Source organism: Acromyrmex echinatior, chromosome 8 (genome assembly GCF_024713525.1).
Source record: "Acromyrmex echinatior isolate Ae372 chromosome 8, ASM2471352v2, whole genome shotgun sequence".
Taxonomy (NCBI): domain Eukaryota; kingdom Metazoa; phylum Arthropoda; class Insecta; order Hymenoptera; family Formicidae; genus Acromyrmex; species Acromyrmex echinatior.
In genome coordinates, this window is record NC_141859.1 from 4,863,532 (window position 1) to 4,880,015 (window position 16,484).

Sequence of the window (16,484 nt, forward strand, 5' to 3'; positions counted from 1 at the left end):
ATATTTTTCAAGATATGAAAATTTATTTGATTAAACAATAAAATACATATGTGCTGTTTGGTTGTATCATCACAATATTTCCTATGATTAAAGCTACGCTTAAGTTGAAGCACAGCTCCGTTTTAATAAAAGAAACCGCGTCTGGAAAACGTTTATAATAAATCTCAACTTTGGTTTCACTGAGAAAAAGTCTTTGAGATTTATTATAATTGACGTATATACATCTTTAGATGAAAGAAATAAATTACACACACCATACACACATACACAAAAATAATAGTACAAATATCTTTTTCTAATTCTTGTCTATTAAGAAGCATCTTTATATCTACGATTTATCATAAAATATTTCACTATCTTTTTAAATGTCACACAATGTAATTACGGTAATACAAGTATTATATGATCGAAGACACAATAAAAGGTATCTGAAATCTATCCTTCCGTTTTATATGTATCTAGCTCTTCTGTTCTCTATTAAATATTGTTATCTTAAATATAGGCTACCCTGTTTACTTCGAATGAAAAAGTATGTAATAAAAAAAAATTGATCTTTTATAAACCTAATAATTTCGTTGGAGGATTATTTTATTAAATATAAATATAAATTCTATGATCAACTCGGCGGTGGGAATCAATATTAAATACATATACTGGCTAATAATGAATAACGATTTACAATTTCGTATTTTCACAGAAAGTGTACTAGCGTATCACGTATTCAAATATATGTTAAATATATATTTGGACATATAAGACATATATTTTTTGCATACACTAATACATTTACAAATATATGTTCAAAATCATTAATCATTATTCGTGAGTATATTTTACCAAATTCTGATGAAAGAAATACAATGTAAAATCAGTAAAATTAAATACTTTGATATATTCTTCTATATGCTGCGTAGTTAGCTATGATTAATTGAATTTTAACCAGAGTCATTTATTTTTTAAATAATCATTTTTTTGTACAATTATTTTAAAAACAGCGACGAGCCCGTATTTGTTCATATTTGATTTTTGTAATCTGGATGTAATATACACATGTACACATATACACCATTATATTCAGTGTGAAATTAACATTATAAAGCGCACAAAAATATATATTATAATGGAAGGAAAAATATATGTAATATTCCAAACTATATGATGTCTAAACTTTTAAAAATTCAGTCACCTCAAAATTTGAAATCCGATTTTTATAAATAACAATAAAATCGTATCATCGATGTTTAATATAATAATTCAGACTCTTAAAAATTCTTATGAATTAAAATCATTTATAATAATTAGGAAGAATAAGAAATTTATAAATATTTTAAAATATTAAGCGGAAGTCGCTCCACATCGAGAGATCCTCAGTCTATTTCGCCAGAACTGCTATTAGTAGCAAGTACGGCCTCGTTAAATTTTAATTCCTCCTTACTCGCCTATAGAGGAATTGAATCATTTGACATCTCTTTCACGAAAGTTAATAATTTATCTCAAATATGGCAGTAGCGTGGAAGAAGTACACTATAAAAATGTATCGGCAACATCGCCGGCTATTACCTCTTTGAGCAAAATCCGACAATTCTCCACAACGCTACGTCGTCGATCGGATACATTGTTCAGGACATCTTCCGGCGATTGATGAAGGTTATCGATAATCTTGCGAAGCTCATTCAATTCCGTTATAGTGGCTTCTAATTTTATCTCCAAGTTAGATCTGTAAATAATGCGTTCCAATTAATAATTAACATTCCAATTAATAAAATTAAATTATTCGTTACAATTTAGTTAAATTTATTAAACTTACTTCTCTTCTTTCAATTCCTGTATACACGTATCGTTGTCAAGCTGTATGATTCGTAACACTTTCAGAAGTTTGGTAACGAGATTGTCCACTTCGATCACTTGATCGACAAGATCCACAGATGGACAGTAATCCACCAAAGGCATAGGACCATCGTTGGTCCCAGTGTCAGATTCGCTCACGGAATCGCAATCGTCATCACCCTCGTCTTCCACCTGTAAATTTTAATATGATTAATTATTATTACTTCATTCTATAACTTTTACTTTCCGAGTCTAATTTAGATACTTGCTTTACGACGATGCAAGATTGCCTGGGTGAGATTCGTGAGACTAGTACACTCATCGATGTATTTTGTTTTTCTCATATTATGCTCGTCCGATGTTTCGGAGAAACTCAGTGCTCTGCGGAGAGAATCGCTGCTCGATACCATGTTATGCGAATATGTGTCTGGCAAAGGTACATCTTCCAGAACGCTTTCCATCATCAAACATGGCTCAGTTTCAAAATCAAGCAAGTCAGATGAGGATTCCATACTTAGTTCTAGAAAATAAAAATTGTTCTTTTAATGGATTTGAATGTAATTTTCTTATTTTAACATTTTGTGTTCCATTACCTTTGTAAATCTGTTTAGATGAATCTAGACTGGATTTTTTATCGAGGTTGTTTCTCGCCGCGAAGGGATGCGTCGCGGCGTTCCGAATAGCGCTGATCACTGCGGAAACAAAGGATCCACTCTTTGGACTCGGCGTGCGTTCTTTCAAACTCTGTTTAGAGCTAACTGGACTAGACTCCACGCTACTGTTACTTCTGCTGTATGCTTCGTTATGATATATGACATCCTTTTCAGGAAAAAAATTATAATACATTTAATAATGACTAAAGAAAATATTTTTTAATTATTAAATGTAGAAAAAAAATGAGCAGAAAGAAACTATTAATAGAATATTAATCTTTCATCTATTGTAATCATTTATATATTTATTTACAGGAAATAGAGTATGTTATTATTGTTCATTCATATAAAGTTTATTTAATAACAATGTAAACTATTTTGTACGTATTGATAACTTTCATCGTTATACTTACCTCAAGATCTTTTACTGAGATATTATAAGAAGCGATCAATTGATCTACTAGTCCTTCCAATCTGGTGCTAAGTCCGGAAAGAGCTACAGCCGCTCCGGACATGGCAGCGCCTTGAGTGAGTAAAAGTTCTCTACTTCTTCGCTCGACGGCATTCAACTTTAAACTCATTGATAAATTTTCTTGCCTAATAGATAAAAAATCAATCGTTATTACAGTATACTTTATAATGTTTAGTATAAATATTGTTAACAATTTTCATGAGATACACACCTTCTTTGTTCGCTAATTCGCACTAAATGCTTACACTCTTCTGTTTGTCTTTCTAATTCCGTTTCTTTTTGAGTTAAAGCTTCTCCTTTCTTCTTAAGCTAAAGAAAAAGACAAACGAGTATAAAATAAATAGTACATATTTCAAGAAATGAATATAGGAGAAATTTAAAATTAAAAAAGTACCTCCAATTCAGCGTCCTTAAGTGCATCCGCCAAGGTAGCCTTCTCCTCTTGGAGGAAATCTTGCATCTCGGCTGATTCGGCTTCCAATTCTTGTTGCTGTTGTAGCAAAGCTTTCTGCGCGGCTAGACTTTTGTCCAAGTCCTTCAATAAAAATGTTATAAAAAGATACTTTTTATATGAAATATAATTTCCATATTATAATTACAATTGTTGCAAATACAATATTCTTACCCTGTTTAACATACGACAGAGCGATTGCAGATCAGCTATTTCGACTTGCTGATTAGCAACAACTTGTCCCGAGGATTGTATATGACATTCGAGTTCGAGGAAGCTGTCGCTACCTTCTAAAAAGAAATTTCATCAACTTATTTTCTACAAATTTTATTTATAAATTATATAGATATGCAAGTAGTATAAAATAATCTCGCTTTGTGAATAAATTTATCATTTAGTTTTGCATTTATTACTTTGTTCGTTGAATTACCTGCATGTTCCGATTGCGGCGTGCCTAGCATAGCCAGTACTCGTTGTGCGTTCCTATCAAGTTCCTGACGCGCAAACGCGTGATCGGCCCGTTCCTCTTCTAGAAGACGATTCGCTTCGGCTAACTCGAGTTTCAATTTCTCGTTTTCTTTTCGCAGACTGCTGCTTTCCTCGTTCAAGCGTCTCAAGTTATCCTGCAAAGTCTGCACGTCATTCCATGCGTCCTCCGTTTGGCAACCCTTGTGCAATCTCTCGATGACCTCCGGCCCAGCGACGGCGCTCGGTTGTCCGGACATCATATTTTCGATGTCCTGCCCGGTCAAGCCGGTCTGCGCACTAGTTTCGTGATATATACGAGTCTTCTCGACGGTTCTTTGTCTGGGATAGGGCGGTAAGCTTTTATGAGCGGAAGACGAATCTCTCCCCATGATGTTTTTCTTCTCAATGGTTCTGCTAAGGCTAACGTCTCGACTTCCGGATCTACTTCTCGCTGTCTTGTCCGTCTTCTCTCCAATTTTCGAAATTGTCAATTTATTTCTGTTCCTACGCGGTAACGTTGCGTACGTATCGAGTGCCTTGTTATCTTGACCAGTAGCTTTATTATCAGTACGTGAGACGGTACTCTTTGCACAGAGAGCACGAGAAGTTGATAAAGATGGTACCTTCACTCTCGTTTCTTCGGACGGCGTGGACGCCGGCGTGCGCGCTCCCCTCGTGCTAGATGCGGTCCTCGATCTCGACGAATCGTTCCTGATGACTCTTCCGCTACGCTGCGCAAGATCCTTATTGATCTCCGTGGTCAGTGCGGATGGCAGCGAATCGGGCAACACCCTCATCCTCGTCTTCGCGATTGAGGACGAAGTGGGAGTGGATACCGAACTGGACATTACGTTACTGCTGGACCGACAACCATACATCACCGTACTACGACTTCCAACAGGCGTCTTGGAGACATCCCCAACGAGCGACGAGTTCGATTCCCGGGCACTCAATTTCTCTCTCGATCGTGGTCGATGGTCTCGTTCCCTACTCGTGCTTTGAGTCTTGGTTAGTATGTTTCTAGGAGTTGCTGTTCGCGATTTGGACCGCGGTGTCGTCGAGCCCAAGCTCGTGCTTGAGGCTGTGTTTGTTGGTTTTGTACGAGCGCTCTTCTGCGACTCAGTACCGCTCGTAATCTTCTTCTTGGTCGCACTTGACGTCGTTGTGGTCCTCTTCACGTTCACACGGCTCGTTCGCACGGATACGCTGCCAGCGATGGACGAGCTTTCACTACCGCCCTCGCTCGTGCCCTCGCCACCAGTAGCACCTAGCCGCACATCGTCTGGTAACGTGGATCCGCATGCATCTTCGTATACTGAGCAACAACTAACGAGGCTGGATGCGCAAGAAGCATCGTCCAAGCCACCGCAACTGCTCGTGTAGTCGATGCTATTTCTACTACGTACCTGCAAAATAAAAAATGAACCAAATGAATAACTACTTATAGATCTATCATTTATAGTGTCTAAACACCTTTGGCAATTTTATTTATTGAAATTAGTTTTTATTTTAAGAAAAATATTTTTTCCATATTGAATAAGATTTTACATTAAAACTCACTCTTGGAACTTCCGTGGCGCAACCTTCAACACCGCTGTCACTACCATCTTTACTGTCCTTATTTTCGGCCAGTGACTTGTCGTTTGTTTTGCCATTCTGCGACTCGCTGATGTGGATGACGGTGATGTTGCATTCGCTGTTCATAGTGAGATTCGGATCTTCCTCCCCATTGAGAGGAGAAGCAAGATCCTCCGGTACACCCGAGTCCTGTCGCGCTACATTCAGCATCGGTGATGTCACCTTCAAACAATTTTCGGACTCGGGATACGAAGTCTCCATTACGATGGTGTTAAGTAGGTCACTCATTCGTTTTTATCATTTTGCCACTGAAAATATTGCAAAAAGAGCAAATAAATAAAAAATACTTAAATATTGTTTATATATATATATAATATGTTTTGGAACTTGAAATAATAGTTAAATATATTTCTGAGGCTTATCAAAATCTAATTAGAAAGTTCTATTTTCTTTTACTAACATTTTGACTACGAGCTTGTAAAAGCTAATATGAAATAAGACTTTTTGTAGATTATGCAGCGAGATGATACAATAAACATATTAACTTAATTTTTTGAAATTAGATAGTTGATTATTAAATCAGGAATTAATCATGTTATAAAAGCTTTTCAAGTCCACAAAAAATCATCCAATATGGACAGTAATGGACTGAGAATATAGACAGGAGCAATTAGCTTGCATATAGACTTGCACATAGGCGCCAAGTCGATAAAGCTGTTTCGTTTCCGAATCGAGTTATGGCATTCCAATCACGGTCATATTGAATTAGTCGAATGGTACCCACGCCTCTTGCAAAGGAAATTATTTCGTAGTCTGGGCATGTTTTTCCGATTCATGCCAAATCAAGAAACAGCTTAGTGATGAACTATTTTGTAGACAATACTAAATATTAAGTAAAATATTTGATTCTTATCTATATAAAATATTATATTTTTAATTATTTAATTTTCAAGAGAGAGATTCTCTACACTTATATTAAAAAAATATATTCGTTTATATTTATAAGTTATAAAATTTACAATTTGCAAATAATTTATAAAAAATAAATGCATGTTATAACATAATGTGATATAACATTAAATTTATGATGAAAAGTTCTATTTTTGCAAAAGATTAGTTGACATTTTTTAAGCTAAGCCAACATTCTCTCTCTCTCTCTCTCTCTCTCTCTCTCTCTCTCTCTCTCTCTCTCTGTCTGTCTGTCTTTCTCTTCCCCTTTAGACTCTCTCTTATCAGTTTATCTTTCCTTTTTAATCGACGTACTTAACCAATAAAGACTAATACTATATAGATATCGTAATAATGCAAGGAGTAACAAGGGGTTCCCCCTGGGCGCATATCTACGAGAACAGCTGATACCTCATAGATTGTCCACACAGATATTCTGCCATATTATTATATATTGAGTCATTAAATTACTCCTTCCCAATTACCGATGATGTAGTGTTTTTTACGCATGAATCGCGATTTATGAGAAATCATATGATTGAATGTGAGAGCGGCCACGTGTCTGGAATGTAGTTGAGTAGGATTTGCAAGATAAGACATATGCACGATGATATCGATGTTTATAAATATTGACCATTAGCAATTAGAATTGGCAAAATTCTTAAAAAACAGAAAAAAGACATTAATAAAAACTAACTTACTTAAGAAAAAGAAAAGAAAAAGACTTAGTCTAAACCAAGGTCTAAACTAAAGAACAAAGACGGAGGAAATATATTCTAGCATATCGCAATAAAAATTTGAAAATTCAAAAGATATATTAAAGTTTATACTTTGAAGTTTAGTCCAATAAGATACGTATTAATTTTTAATCCATCATTGTTAAAACTCTTGCTGGGGAAAAGTACTCTCCATATTCGCTCAAAGTACACTTTCTGTTTTAAACTTAAGCATGTACATTTTGGCATTTCTCCTTGATTGCATGGTGAAATCTGCAGCACACACATTCAGAAAATATTTGCATCACTCTCTCTTTCTTTCGAGGGATTATAATATTTCGGAAGAAATATTTATTTTTAACTGATATCAGCTTCCTAGATAAGATAAAGATAATAAAATGTTTCAATTCTTATATTTTTAAAGATATATCTTCTAATAGTTTTTATTAAAAGCTAATATAGAGATATTTGGTATGTAATTAAAAAGCAATTTTAAAGAAAATTTATATGTACTAAATATCAGTATACATAAAATGTATAAATTTATGTATAAAATAAAATTTATATATACCAATAACTTCATATATCAATAAAAAGAATTGTAAAAGCTAAATAAGATTGCCAATTAATTCTAAACACTTTAAAAACTTAAAACTAATGTTACGATTATACAATATTAAGAAATGTTGTGAAGTCTCTTTTCAAACATTTTGAATTGGTAAATCGTTTTATCCTTCGCTTGGCCATGATGAATAATGAAAGATTGGCGTGCCGAATTAGAGAGAGAGAGAGAGAGAGAGAGAGAGAGAGAGAGAGAGAGAGAGAGAAAGAGAGCGCGCAAAAAAGGTGAAGCAAAGTAACTAGACTGTGGCAAATCCTTTATAATTTCAAAGATTTTTTTTTCGATTCGTTACATATTGCTATATTTGAATTGCATACTTTGACATTTTTGTGTAAGAGAAACAGTGTATACATTCATATTAAAAATACAAAAAACATAAATTGATATATGAGAATAAATAAGAAAAATTGGCAAAAAAGAATTTAGATGTTTAAGTTACATCTTACTTTAATGGAATTCTAACTTGAAAAATTTCAAATGTAGCTAGATGTTCAAAGTTCAAACTCAACAAACTCTCTCTCTCTAATTCGGCACGCCAATCTCTCATTATTCATTATGGCCAAGCGAAGGATAAAACGGTTTACCAATTCAAATAAACAAGACATTATTATTTATCATTATTTTATGTCAAAATACCGTCTTTAACGTCAGCTTGTTTGTCGTCAATTATGGTTACTGATGCAATAGTCATAAATTGCTAGCAATTAGTTTAAAAATGTTACCAATATCAATTTTCTCATTATTAATGAATATAACAAGAAGCAGGATAAAATTACAAATATTTTATGAAAAATTCTAGCTCTTTTTACACATGTAGGAAGAATACTCAAATTAGAAGATACATAAAATAAAATAAAAATTATTGAAACATATAATTATCTTATTCTATCTATATATTAGGTGTTGGAATTAATTCGTAGCGTTTTACAAGTGATGGGAAGTACTTTCATTAATGTATTTTTTAATGCTCATGTGAAATAAATAACATTCTTTCATTAAAAAACGCTACGAATTAATTCCAACACCTAATAGAAAAAATATATTCAATACATGTTAATACAATCTAATTATTTGTGACAGATAAATGATAGCTCTATTGATAGTATTTATCACAGGCACTGTAATTCTTAGATACGACTCTGGTACCAATGAACGTCGAGTGTTCACCGCTGCGGAAGGTCTCGCGGGAAGTCCCCCGAAGAATTATGATAACCGGGGCCGATTGTGCTCGGTGAAGAACCCGTCGTCACGCGTGCCCACCACTGCGCGAATCAACCATACACATTCGTTATTATGCAGCTACGACATAGGGATCAGAGTCGTGTCACGCCAATCGCCGTAACGTAAATAACTCTCTCGCGTGTGTCTGCACGAACGCACTTTTTCTTCTCGTGCACTCACTTCTAAGACGATATATTTCCCTTTAGTGGCGAATAGCAGAAGCAAGAAGAAACCCTTCGACAAACAGTATCTGATTAGTAATTAGTATATTATTTATACAATAAATCTGATAATTGTGCAACAATTGAATAATTGTATTTGTCGCGGAACAAATATCTGTCGAGTGGAATATTTTCTATCACGAAGAGAAATAACAATTCTCAAGTACCAATGACGATCTCTCGCATCGACGAACAGCCGGATATGAAGAGAAAGGAGCGGAACATTAAGAGTGATTCCATAAGACATTGCAAGCATTCTGACGAGGATGATGATATCAAGCGATTCCACGGTGACGGACTCGTCGTCAGGATGCATTCAAATCACAGTGTATTGGAGATCATAGGCGATGGCTGCTGCATCATTCTATCGAAGAATTCTGGTAGCGTTCACGTCATTGGTGACGGTTGTAAGCTACATGTAAATCATAATGTGGGCGATATTGAATATATTGGCGACGGTGGACGAGTCTTTCTTGGACCGGACTCTTCTAAAGAAAAGGTGAAATTCGTGGGCGACGGTGGAAAGGTGATCCTTTACTCGAGTCCTGAAACAGACCCGAAGAAGTCCACAAAGAAACAAAGAAAGAAGACCTGTGTGCAAAACTGTATGTGTCCATGTAAGGAAATTATTAACAAGGAATGCGAAGACGATCACGGAGTACCGAACATGGACAATGTCTTGAATGATATGAAGGAGAGAAGCCAAACGAAGCACGGGAAGCGCAACGAGGAAATACGGAAATCCTTGCGGCATCCAACCGTTACGAAGATCATCACGAAGATCCAAAGCGATGGTCAATGCGTAACGAAACGCTTCGGCGATTCTTCGTTGATCGTTAATTCCCGTGGTCGTCCCGTGACGAAAAGTGTGTCGAGAACTTCGGGCACGAATATCGAGCTCAAGTGATGTAACTGAAGTTTCTTAGGTGATGCTATGTAGAAATATCTCTTCCTAGAAAAATAAACGATCAGACGCGATCAGCAGCTGGTTACACGTAATTCCACGGACAACTCTTATTTCTTAACCGCCAAGAATATTTTAATTTTATTGAACATTTTAAGGAAATTTTCTTATTGCAACAAAGTCGAGAATGGTTGCATTTCGAAATTGATAGCTTGGAAGTACAAACTATTAATAGTTACTTAGATAGTCTACTACTACTATTATTATTTTACTGGTATTATTTTACTGGTATGTTTCTTGTCTATGTGATTTTATTTTTTTTTATTTATTATTTTAGAAAAATACCTCTTGTATAAAACTGCAAAGTTTCCATATTATTATTATGTAGAAATATATTCATCGTTTTGTGAAATAAATTATTTAAAAGAATTACTTTTCATGCTGTTTCTTTTTAGAATTACGAATATCAAATTATTATTAGTACGAAAACTACGTTCAACATAAATGTGAGAAATAGAGTTTTTATAATAAATGACTGTTTCATGTTGACTAATATTATTACACCTATATCAATTATTGCGTAAAAATCTGTTTTCATTTCCACTTTTTCTATCAATTACATTATAATTTTTACATAAAAAATTATTTATAAATCTTTATTTTTAATTTTGAATATATTTTATTAATGAATCTGTTAAACTTTTAATTATTATTACTCTAATTTCGAAATCCAATACAACTTTCAATTAATATTTCGGTAATTTCTATATCAATAATTATAACAATAATTATAATTAGTAATAATTATTATTAGTGTATAATATTAATGAAACAAAAATTATCATATCATGTTGTTTATATGCTAAGTTAAATCCATCTGTCTTTTAGTGTATCAAACTGAAACGATTTCAGAGATTCAAACAATAAATAAGAAACGTAATAAATCGACTCACTCAAACATTGGCGAGTTTCATTTTATGTACGAAATAAATGTAGGAAATAGCGATGAGAGACTAAATACGAAGTCGATTTATATTTAGACACGAATAAAGCTAGCAACGCCGTTTCTTAAGAGCACAGTGTGTGATCGATAGATAGGATATCGGTTGTAAACTATTCCTGGCGACCATACGAAGCCAGTAACAAGAAAATTTTTCTGTCCGAAGATATGGATGTATAAAATTACGACACATTCAGTCGGTTGATAAAAGCTTGGTAAACAATCCTCTTCAATCGCATCGTCTATTCCTAAAAATATGATAAAGATATATTCAAATCAATTAATTTAAATTTCCTATTTTTGAAAAAACAAAGTTCCAAAAGTTGCCCAACCAACTTTCTGTCGAAATAATAAATTCTGAACGCAGCTTATTAGTGCTTCTCTCATGTAAAATCCAAATCCGGGAATTAAGAGATTAGTATTTTGTTCGGTACCCCCTTAATGTAAATTGCAAGTGACTGGGTGCACTGGATACAGCGGTTACCAAGATATTTCAGTAAATGGACGGCGGTCACACATGGGGCGGCTGCTGCGGGAAAGATAATTCTATTTATGAACGACAGTAATCCTGAATATCACGGTACAAAAGATTAGTCCCGCGATTTACGAGAACTTCTTTTCTGAAATTTATAATGCCATTTTAATATTTACTTCTATAAAAATGCTCACTCACATTTTTAAACTTTCACAGACATTTCCAAATAAAATAATATTTCTTAGACTTTCTTTTAAATATGAATTCATTCTTTCATATATAAATATTTTAATTTACACATCTTAAATAAGCACAAAAAGCTATACTTTTCGTTGGCGGTGTAATAAAAGTGGAGGAATTAAGGAACAGTCGTAGAATGCAGGAAACACTAATGTGAGGTGATTGTCGGGTAATTGACGTGTGCAATGTTACTGTTGTTCGTGTAGCATGTCAAAGAAATCATCGAAACATGGCTTGTGAAAGCAAAGAGAAGTGAGAGAAACATTCCATTCCTTCTTTCCCTCTCAAGAGACTTGATTCGGAGTCTCGAGTTCAGTCCCTGTTCCTTCTCTTTCTCTTTCTCGGAGTCCATGCCATGTGGATATATTTATCGTCTGTGTTCGCTAAAATCATTCCACGAGGCTCGCTTATGCGAACGAATCTTATCCAGTACATTCGCTACATGCTGCACGCGACTCGCTTCTTCGAACATTAGTATGTCAAACATCTGAGCAACGTAGACTTGTTCTTTTCCTAATACAGTAATTAAAGATTTTAATAAATGTAATCTTTCTAAAACTGCCTTACTTTAATACTTTTGCAATGATGGATTTAAAATAAAAAAATATAGGTATAAAAAAATATTCATATATACTAAGCGATGAAAGTTGTTTTTCGTGTAATGTACAGGATTAAAAAAGAAAGAGAAAATCTCAGAGTTCTTCGCGAGTCCCAGTTTATATATAATTACTGTAATAAAAAAAAAACATGTAAAAACATATCAAATTACATTAAATTACCATATACGTGTCGTGGGGGGCGTATCGGCAAAAGTACGTGAAAGTTTTTGAGACCACTCGTTAACTGACCGAACTAATTATCGTAAGAGATCTTCGACACTGCGTATGGACTTGCGCTAATTAGCGAATTAATAGGCGAGCGGAAGCTCGCGATCGCATCACCGTAACAGCCATAAAACGTCTCACCCGCGTGCGCTTTCCTCCGAGACTCACCTCAGATCATTCTGCGCGACCGCGGAGTTTCCTTCGGACGCGAAAGTAAGATACAATTTCATCCTACGTGTCGGGACATGACTTTTTTTTTTCAACCACTTATTATAAAGCGAGAGCTTGTGGTACTCTCGTCATCTCGTCACGTTGCAGACGTTAGATGTACGGTCAAGATCATCCAGCCACGTTGCTTTACGTCAATTATCCTATTCTACAATCACAAGGGAAGTCAGTATTCATAAGCTGTAAGAAATTGAGCAATCACAGTTGAATATGAAAAAAATAATCGACTGTGATTGGTCAATTTCTTAAGGCTCACAACTTGCAAGCCTGTTGTAGAACAAGCTTTATGAGCTTTTTACAATAAGCTATTACCAAAGCTTTAAATCTTAAACTGTAAGAAATTGACCAATCATGTCGATTATTCTTCTCAAATTTGACTGTGATTGGTCAATTTCTTAGGGTTCACAGCTTGCAACCCTATTGTAGAACAAACTTTTTGGGCTTTTTACAATAAGCCATTATCAAAGCTTTAAATCTTAAACTGTAAGAAATTGACCAATCATAGCCGATTACTCTTCTCACATTTGACTGTAATTGATAAATTTCTTATAGCTTAAGACTTAAAACTTGGGTAATGACTTATTGTAGAAAGCCCTTTCTTCCCATTTGCGACTTGCGTTCGCTTTGGCAAACGACTCTACGTCAAAGTGATAAATAAGCTGGCGGCTTTCTAACTAAATTGCGTTCTCACAAGAATGATGCATTTGAAAGATAACGAGATCGAGAGCTATTGTTCGACGATTAATTCTCCGTAACGCAGCGAGAGCAGGGTGGAAATTACAAGCAAACTTTCAGTGTTTTCTTTTGCATCGGTCGACATGTAGTGACCATTGAAAATATTCGTCCCGCGTCGCCGCGCCGAGACGAATTGCGTTAAAGACTAGACTAGTATTCGCAGTCGATTCTTATATTTAAGACTATCTTAGGTACAATCTTAAGATTTTATGAACTAATCAGAGAGCTGTAGCATCTTAAGACATTATTTAATGCCTGGTTTGTACTTCGGTCTTAATCTTAGTCTTAGAATCTAATATTAGTCCTAATCTTAAAGACTTAATCTTAAGGACTTAAAGTTAAAAGATAGGAACTTTCTTGAGATTAAGATTAAGATTATGGTTAAGACTGGGGGGAAGGATAAACGATCTTATGGCATTCTTTATTACCAATTTTCAAGACTAAGATTACGACTGAAGCATAAACCAGCCATAAAACGATCTCGAAATAAGAATCGATAAGAATCGATAAGAACCGGCTTAGGAATTGTACACGAGGAACGAATCGAGTCCATAATTTATACAGTCCATTCTAGATACGATATTTTTTATATTCCTTTTGCAAATTGTAGACGAGATTCACTTTCACTCCTGAAATTTTTATATAAATCAGAAGCGAGAAATAACGAAACAATGTACAGGCGACTGCTTGAGATCGTTAAGCAAAAAAGAATAAGCAAGAAAGACAAACAATTATGCGAAAAATACGCGTTTCCTTATTCTAAGAATATTCACACGTCATAATAATATTTGTTCGACGACGATTATCGTCGTACATGTGTATTTAAGTCATTATCCTTAATTTATCTCGTTAATCTTACTTTGATAAACATACGTTTCCGAGTCTTTCTGCAATGCGATTCAATTTAATGATTCGTTTTATTGTTTTATAAATATGATCTCTCTATGACGTGACATAACTATAAACACAGTCTGTTTTTAACTACACTTTCTGCACTCGAAAGTCGAACAGATCTCCCTCCTTTTGGAGGAAAAGCTCTTCTTTCTTAAGCAAAAAAAAAAGAAGAAAAAAGCAAGAGACACATCTGTAAGCAATTTGTTCTCGGCCACATACTAAGGATGAAAGAGAAAGCTGAGACCAATTCTGCGATTTATGAAAGCTTTCCTCAGATTTACACGAAAGATATTACCGTGATGACAATTATTCTTCCTCTGAATGTTTGTCAAAAAAAAAATAAGCTCCTCAATTCTCATCGAACCAGAAAAAATCAACTAACGGTAACATCAATATTACAATTTTCAACAGTCTAAATGTATGTATAACATGTTCTATGTAACTGTTATATTATTGAGTATGAAATTATAACAGTGATGTTGTTACTGTTAGTTGATGTTTATTGGGGACATCTGCCTTGCAGCAGCAAGTTGATGTATACAGTGTAGTTATTTTCAGTTCCTTTTTTTAATATTTAAAAATGTGTGTGTGTGTGTGTGTGTGTGTGAATCCCAAGATTTCACATATTATATCCACAATTGAGGGTTCAACATCAATAATCATTTTTAAAATACATTTTAATATTAATTATACATAATATATTTTTTTCTCTCTTATTTTGAAATTTTGATCAATTATTTAATTTTCAAGGAAAACGAATAAAACTTTATCTTGAATACAATTAAAAATACAATAAAATGCAGCAACAATATAGAATGGAGATTATTTTCAATACTCTTTTCTTTCATGTTTAAAGACAGAAGTCCTCAGGATTCAACATAGCATAATATCCAGTTAGAAATTGAATATCAAGGACCATCTTTTAGATATAGATGTATCGAGATGTGATTAAGGGTTGAATGTCAAGGATCATGTAAATATAAACGGAGTATCTCGTCCATATTTTTCCGCGCTAATGCTCAGCGTGTACGTCGTAATTTTTGCCAGACATCGTGAAAATTTCCCGCAGAATGTTGACCTCAATATTCGAAATGAGATTTCACCTACAAGTCTAAGTTGATCAAAGCTCATAACAGAAGGGTGGATCCGAGAGCAGGAGCGAGTCTAAACAACAATGATCGATAGGGAGGGAGGGGAGTAGGAAACGCTTACCTCGAACTTGCCGGTGTGTACCGGGGCGACGATTATCCCGGATGAAACTGTGCAATCGAACACAGAGTATCACGATTCCGGAAGACGCGGTCGATACCGAGGAGTCTCTTGTTATCTTGCCGTTAAGACCGTCCAATGTAAATATAGTGACTGCGGGGGGCGAGAACGGTCCCGCGCATCAACATCCGCAGTTTTTTCTCGGGAGTCCCTTTTCCTCTTTCGATGCACGCCTCTCGATTCTCTGTCGATTGCGAATTGCAGGTATACGAGTTTCTAGGTTCACAACGGTTCGCGGAGTAGCTCTGGAGTCGTCTCGTTGCCGTTAGCGAACACTCCAGAACGCTCCGAGACGATTTGAACTGATCCGAACGAGTGCACGACAAACGGCAGGATAACGGCGGGATACATTACGGTGATGGCGGGCGAGAAGGGAGATCTCTTGCAACGAACAGCGACAACTGGCGAGAGGTGGCAACGGTCCTTGTGGTCCGATCGCTAAAGATATCTTCTGCAGATAACGGCATTGTATGAGAGATTGTCTCGAAAAACTTTATGCCCGTCTCTACCAAAGTTTAATTTTCTTTTTTTACATTTCGATTCAATTAACTCTTCAGCTTTTCTTAATTCTAATCTTCGTTCAACTTATCATCTTTCTTTTTTTAATTCTTTTAATTCTTTATTGCTGATTTCACCAATGTAAAATATTAACTTTAATCTCGGATAAATTTACTCTTTGTCTATGTTTTTTTAATTATGAGAATGAGAAAAAGTCAAAAAGATAAAGAGTAAGTTAAA

General features: G+C 34.9%; 2 protein-coding genes across 4 annotated transcripts; one reads left to right on the forward strand and one right to left on the reverse strand.

The window, feature by feature from the left end:
* Position 1: 1 nt before the first annotated feature.
* On the reverse strand, positions 2-16,263 carry corn (microtubule-binding protein cornetto). Of its 3 annotated transcripts, none has more exons than XM_011053480.2 (12): positions 15,690-16,263; positions 5,432-5,757; positions 3,834-5,277; positions 3,578-3,690; positions 3,347-3,487; positions 3,164-3,261; positions 2,894-3,077; positions 2,421-2,646; positions 2,097-2,347; positions 1,808-2,019; positions 1,561-1,717; positions 2-1,439 (listed from the first exon to the last, which is right to left on the reverse strand). In XM_011053480.2, exons 2-12 carry the CDS (start codon positions 5,735-5,737, stop codon positions 1,368-1,370), a joined length of 3,204 nt encoding a protein of 1,067 aa, XP_011051782.2. In that variant the 5' UTR covers positions 5,738-5,757; positions 15,690-16,263; the 3' UTR covers positions 2-1,367. The 3 variants fall into 3 exon arrangements, with proteins under 3 accessions (XP_011051782.2, XP_011051781.2, XP_087264611.1); XM_011053479.2 differs by having other exon boundaries at positions 3,578-3,693; positions 15,690-16,248; XM_087408485.1 differs by having other exon boundaries at positions 2-1,717; positions 3,578-3,693; positions 15,690-16,246.
* Positions 8,789-10,510, forward strand: LOC105144523 (uncharacterized). The gene has a single exon (XM_011053478.2). The coding sequence runs from the start codon at positions 9,347-9,349 to the stop codon at positions 10,082-10,084; it is 738 nt and encodes a 245-aa protein (XP_011051780.2). The 5' UTR covers positions 8,789-9,346; the 3' UTR covers positions 10,085-10,510.
* Positions 16,264-16,484: the final 221 nt, after the last annotated feature.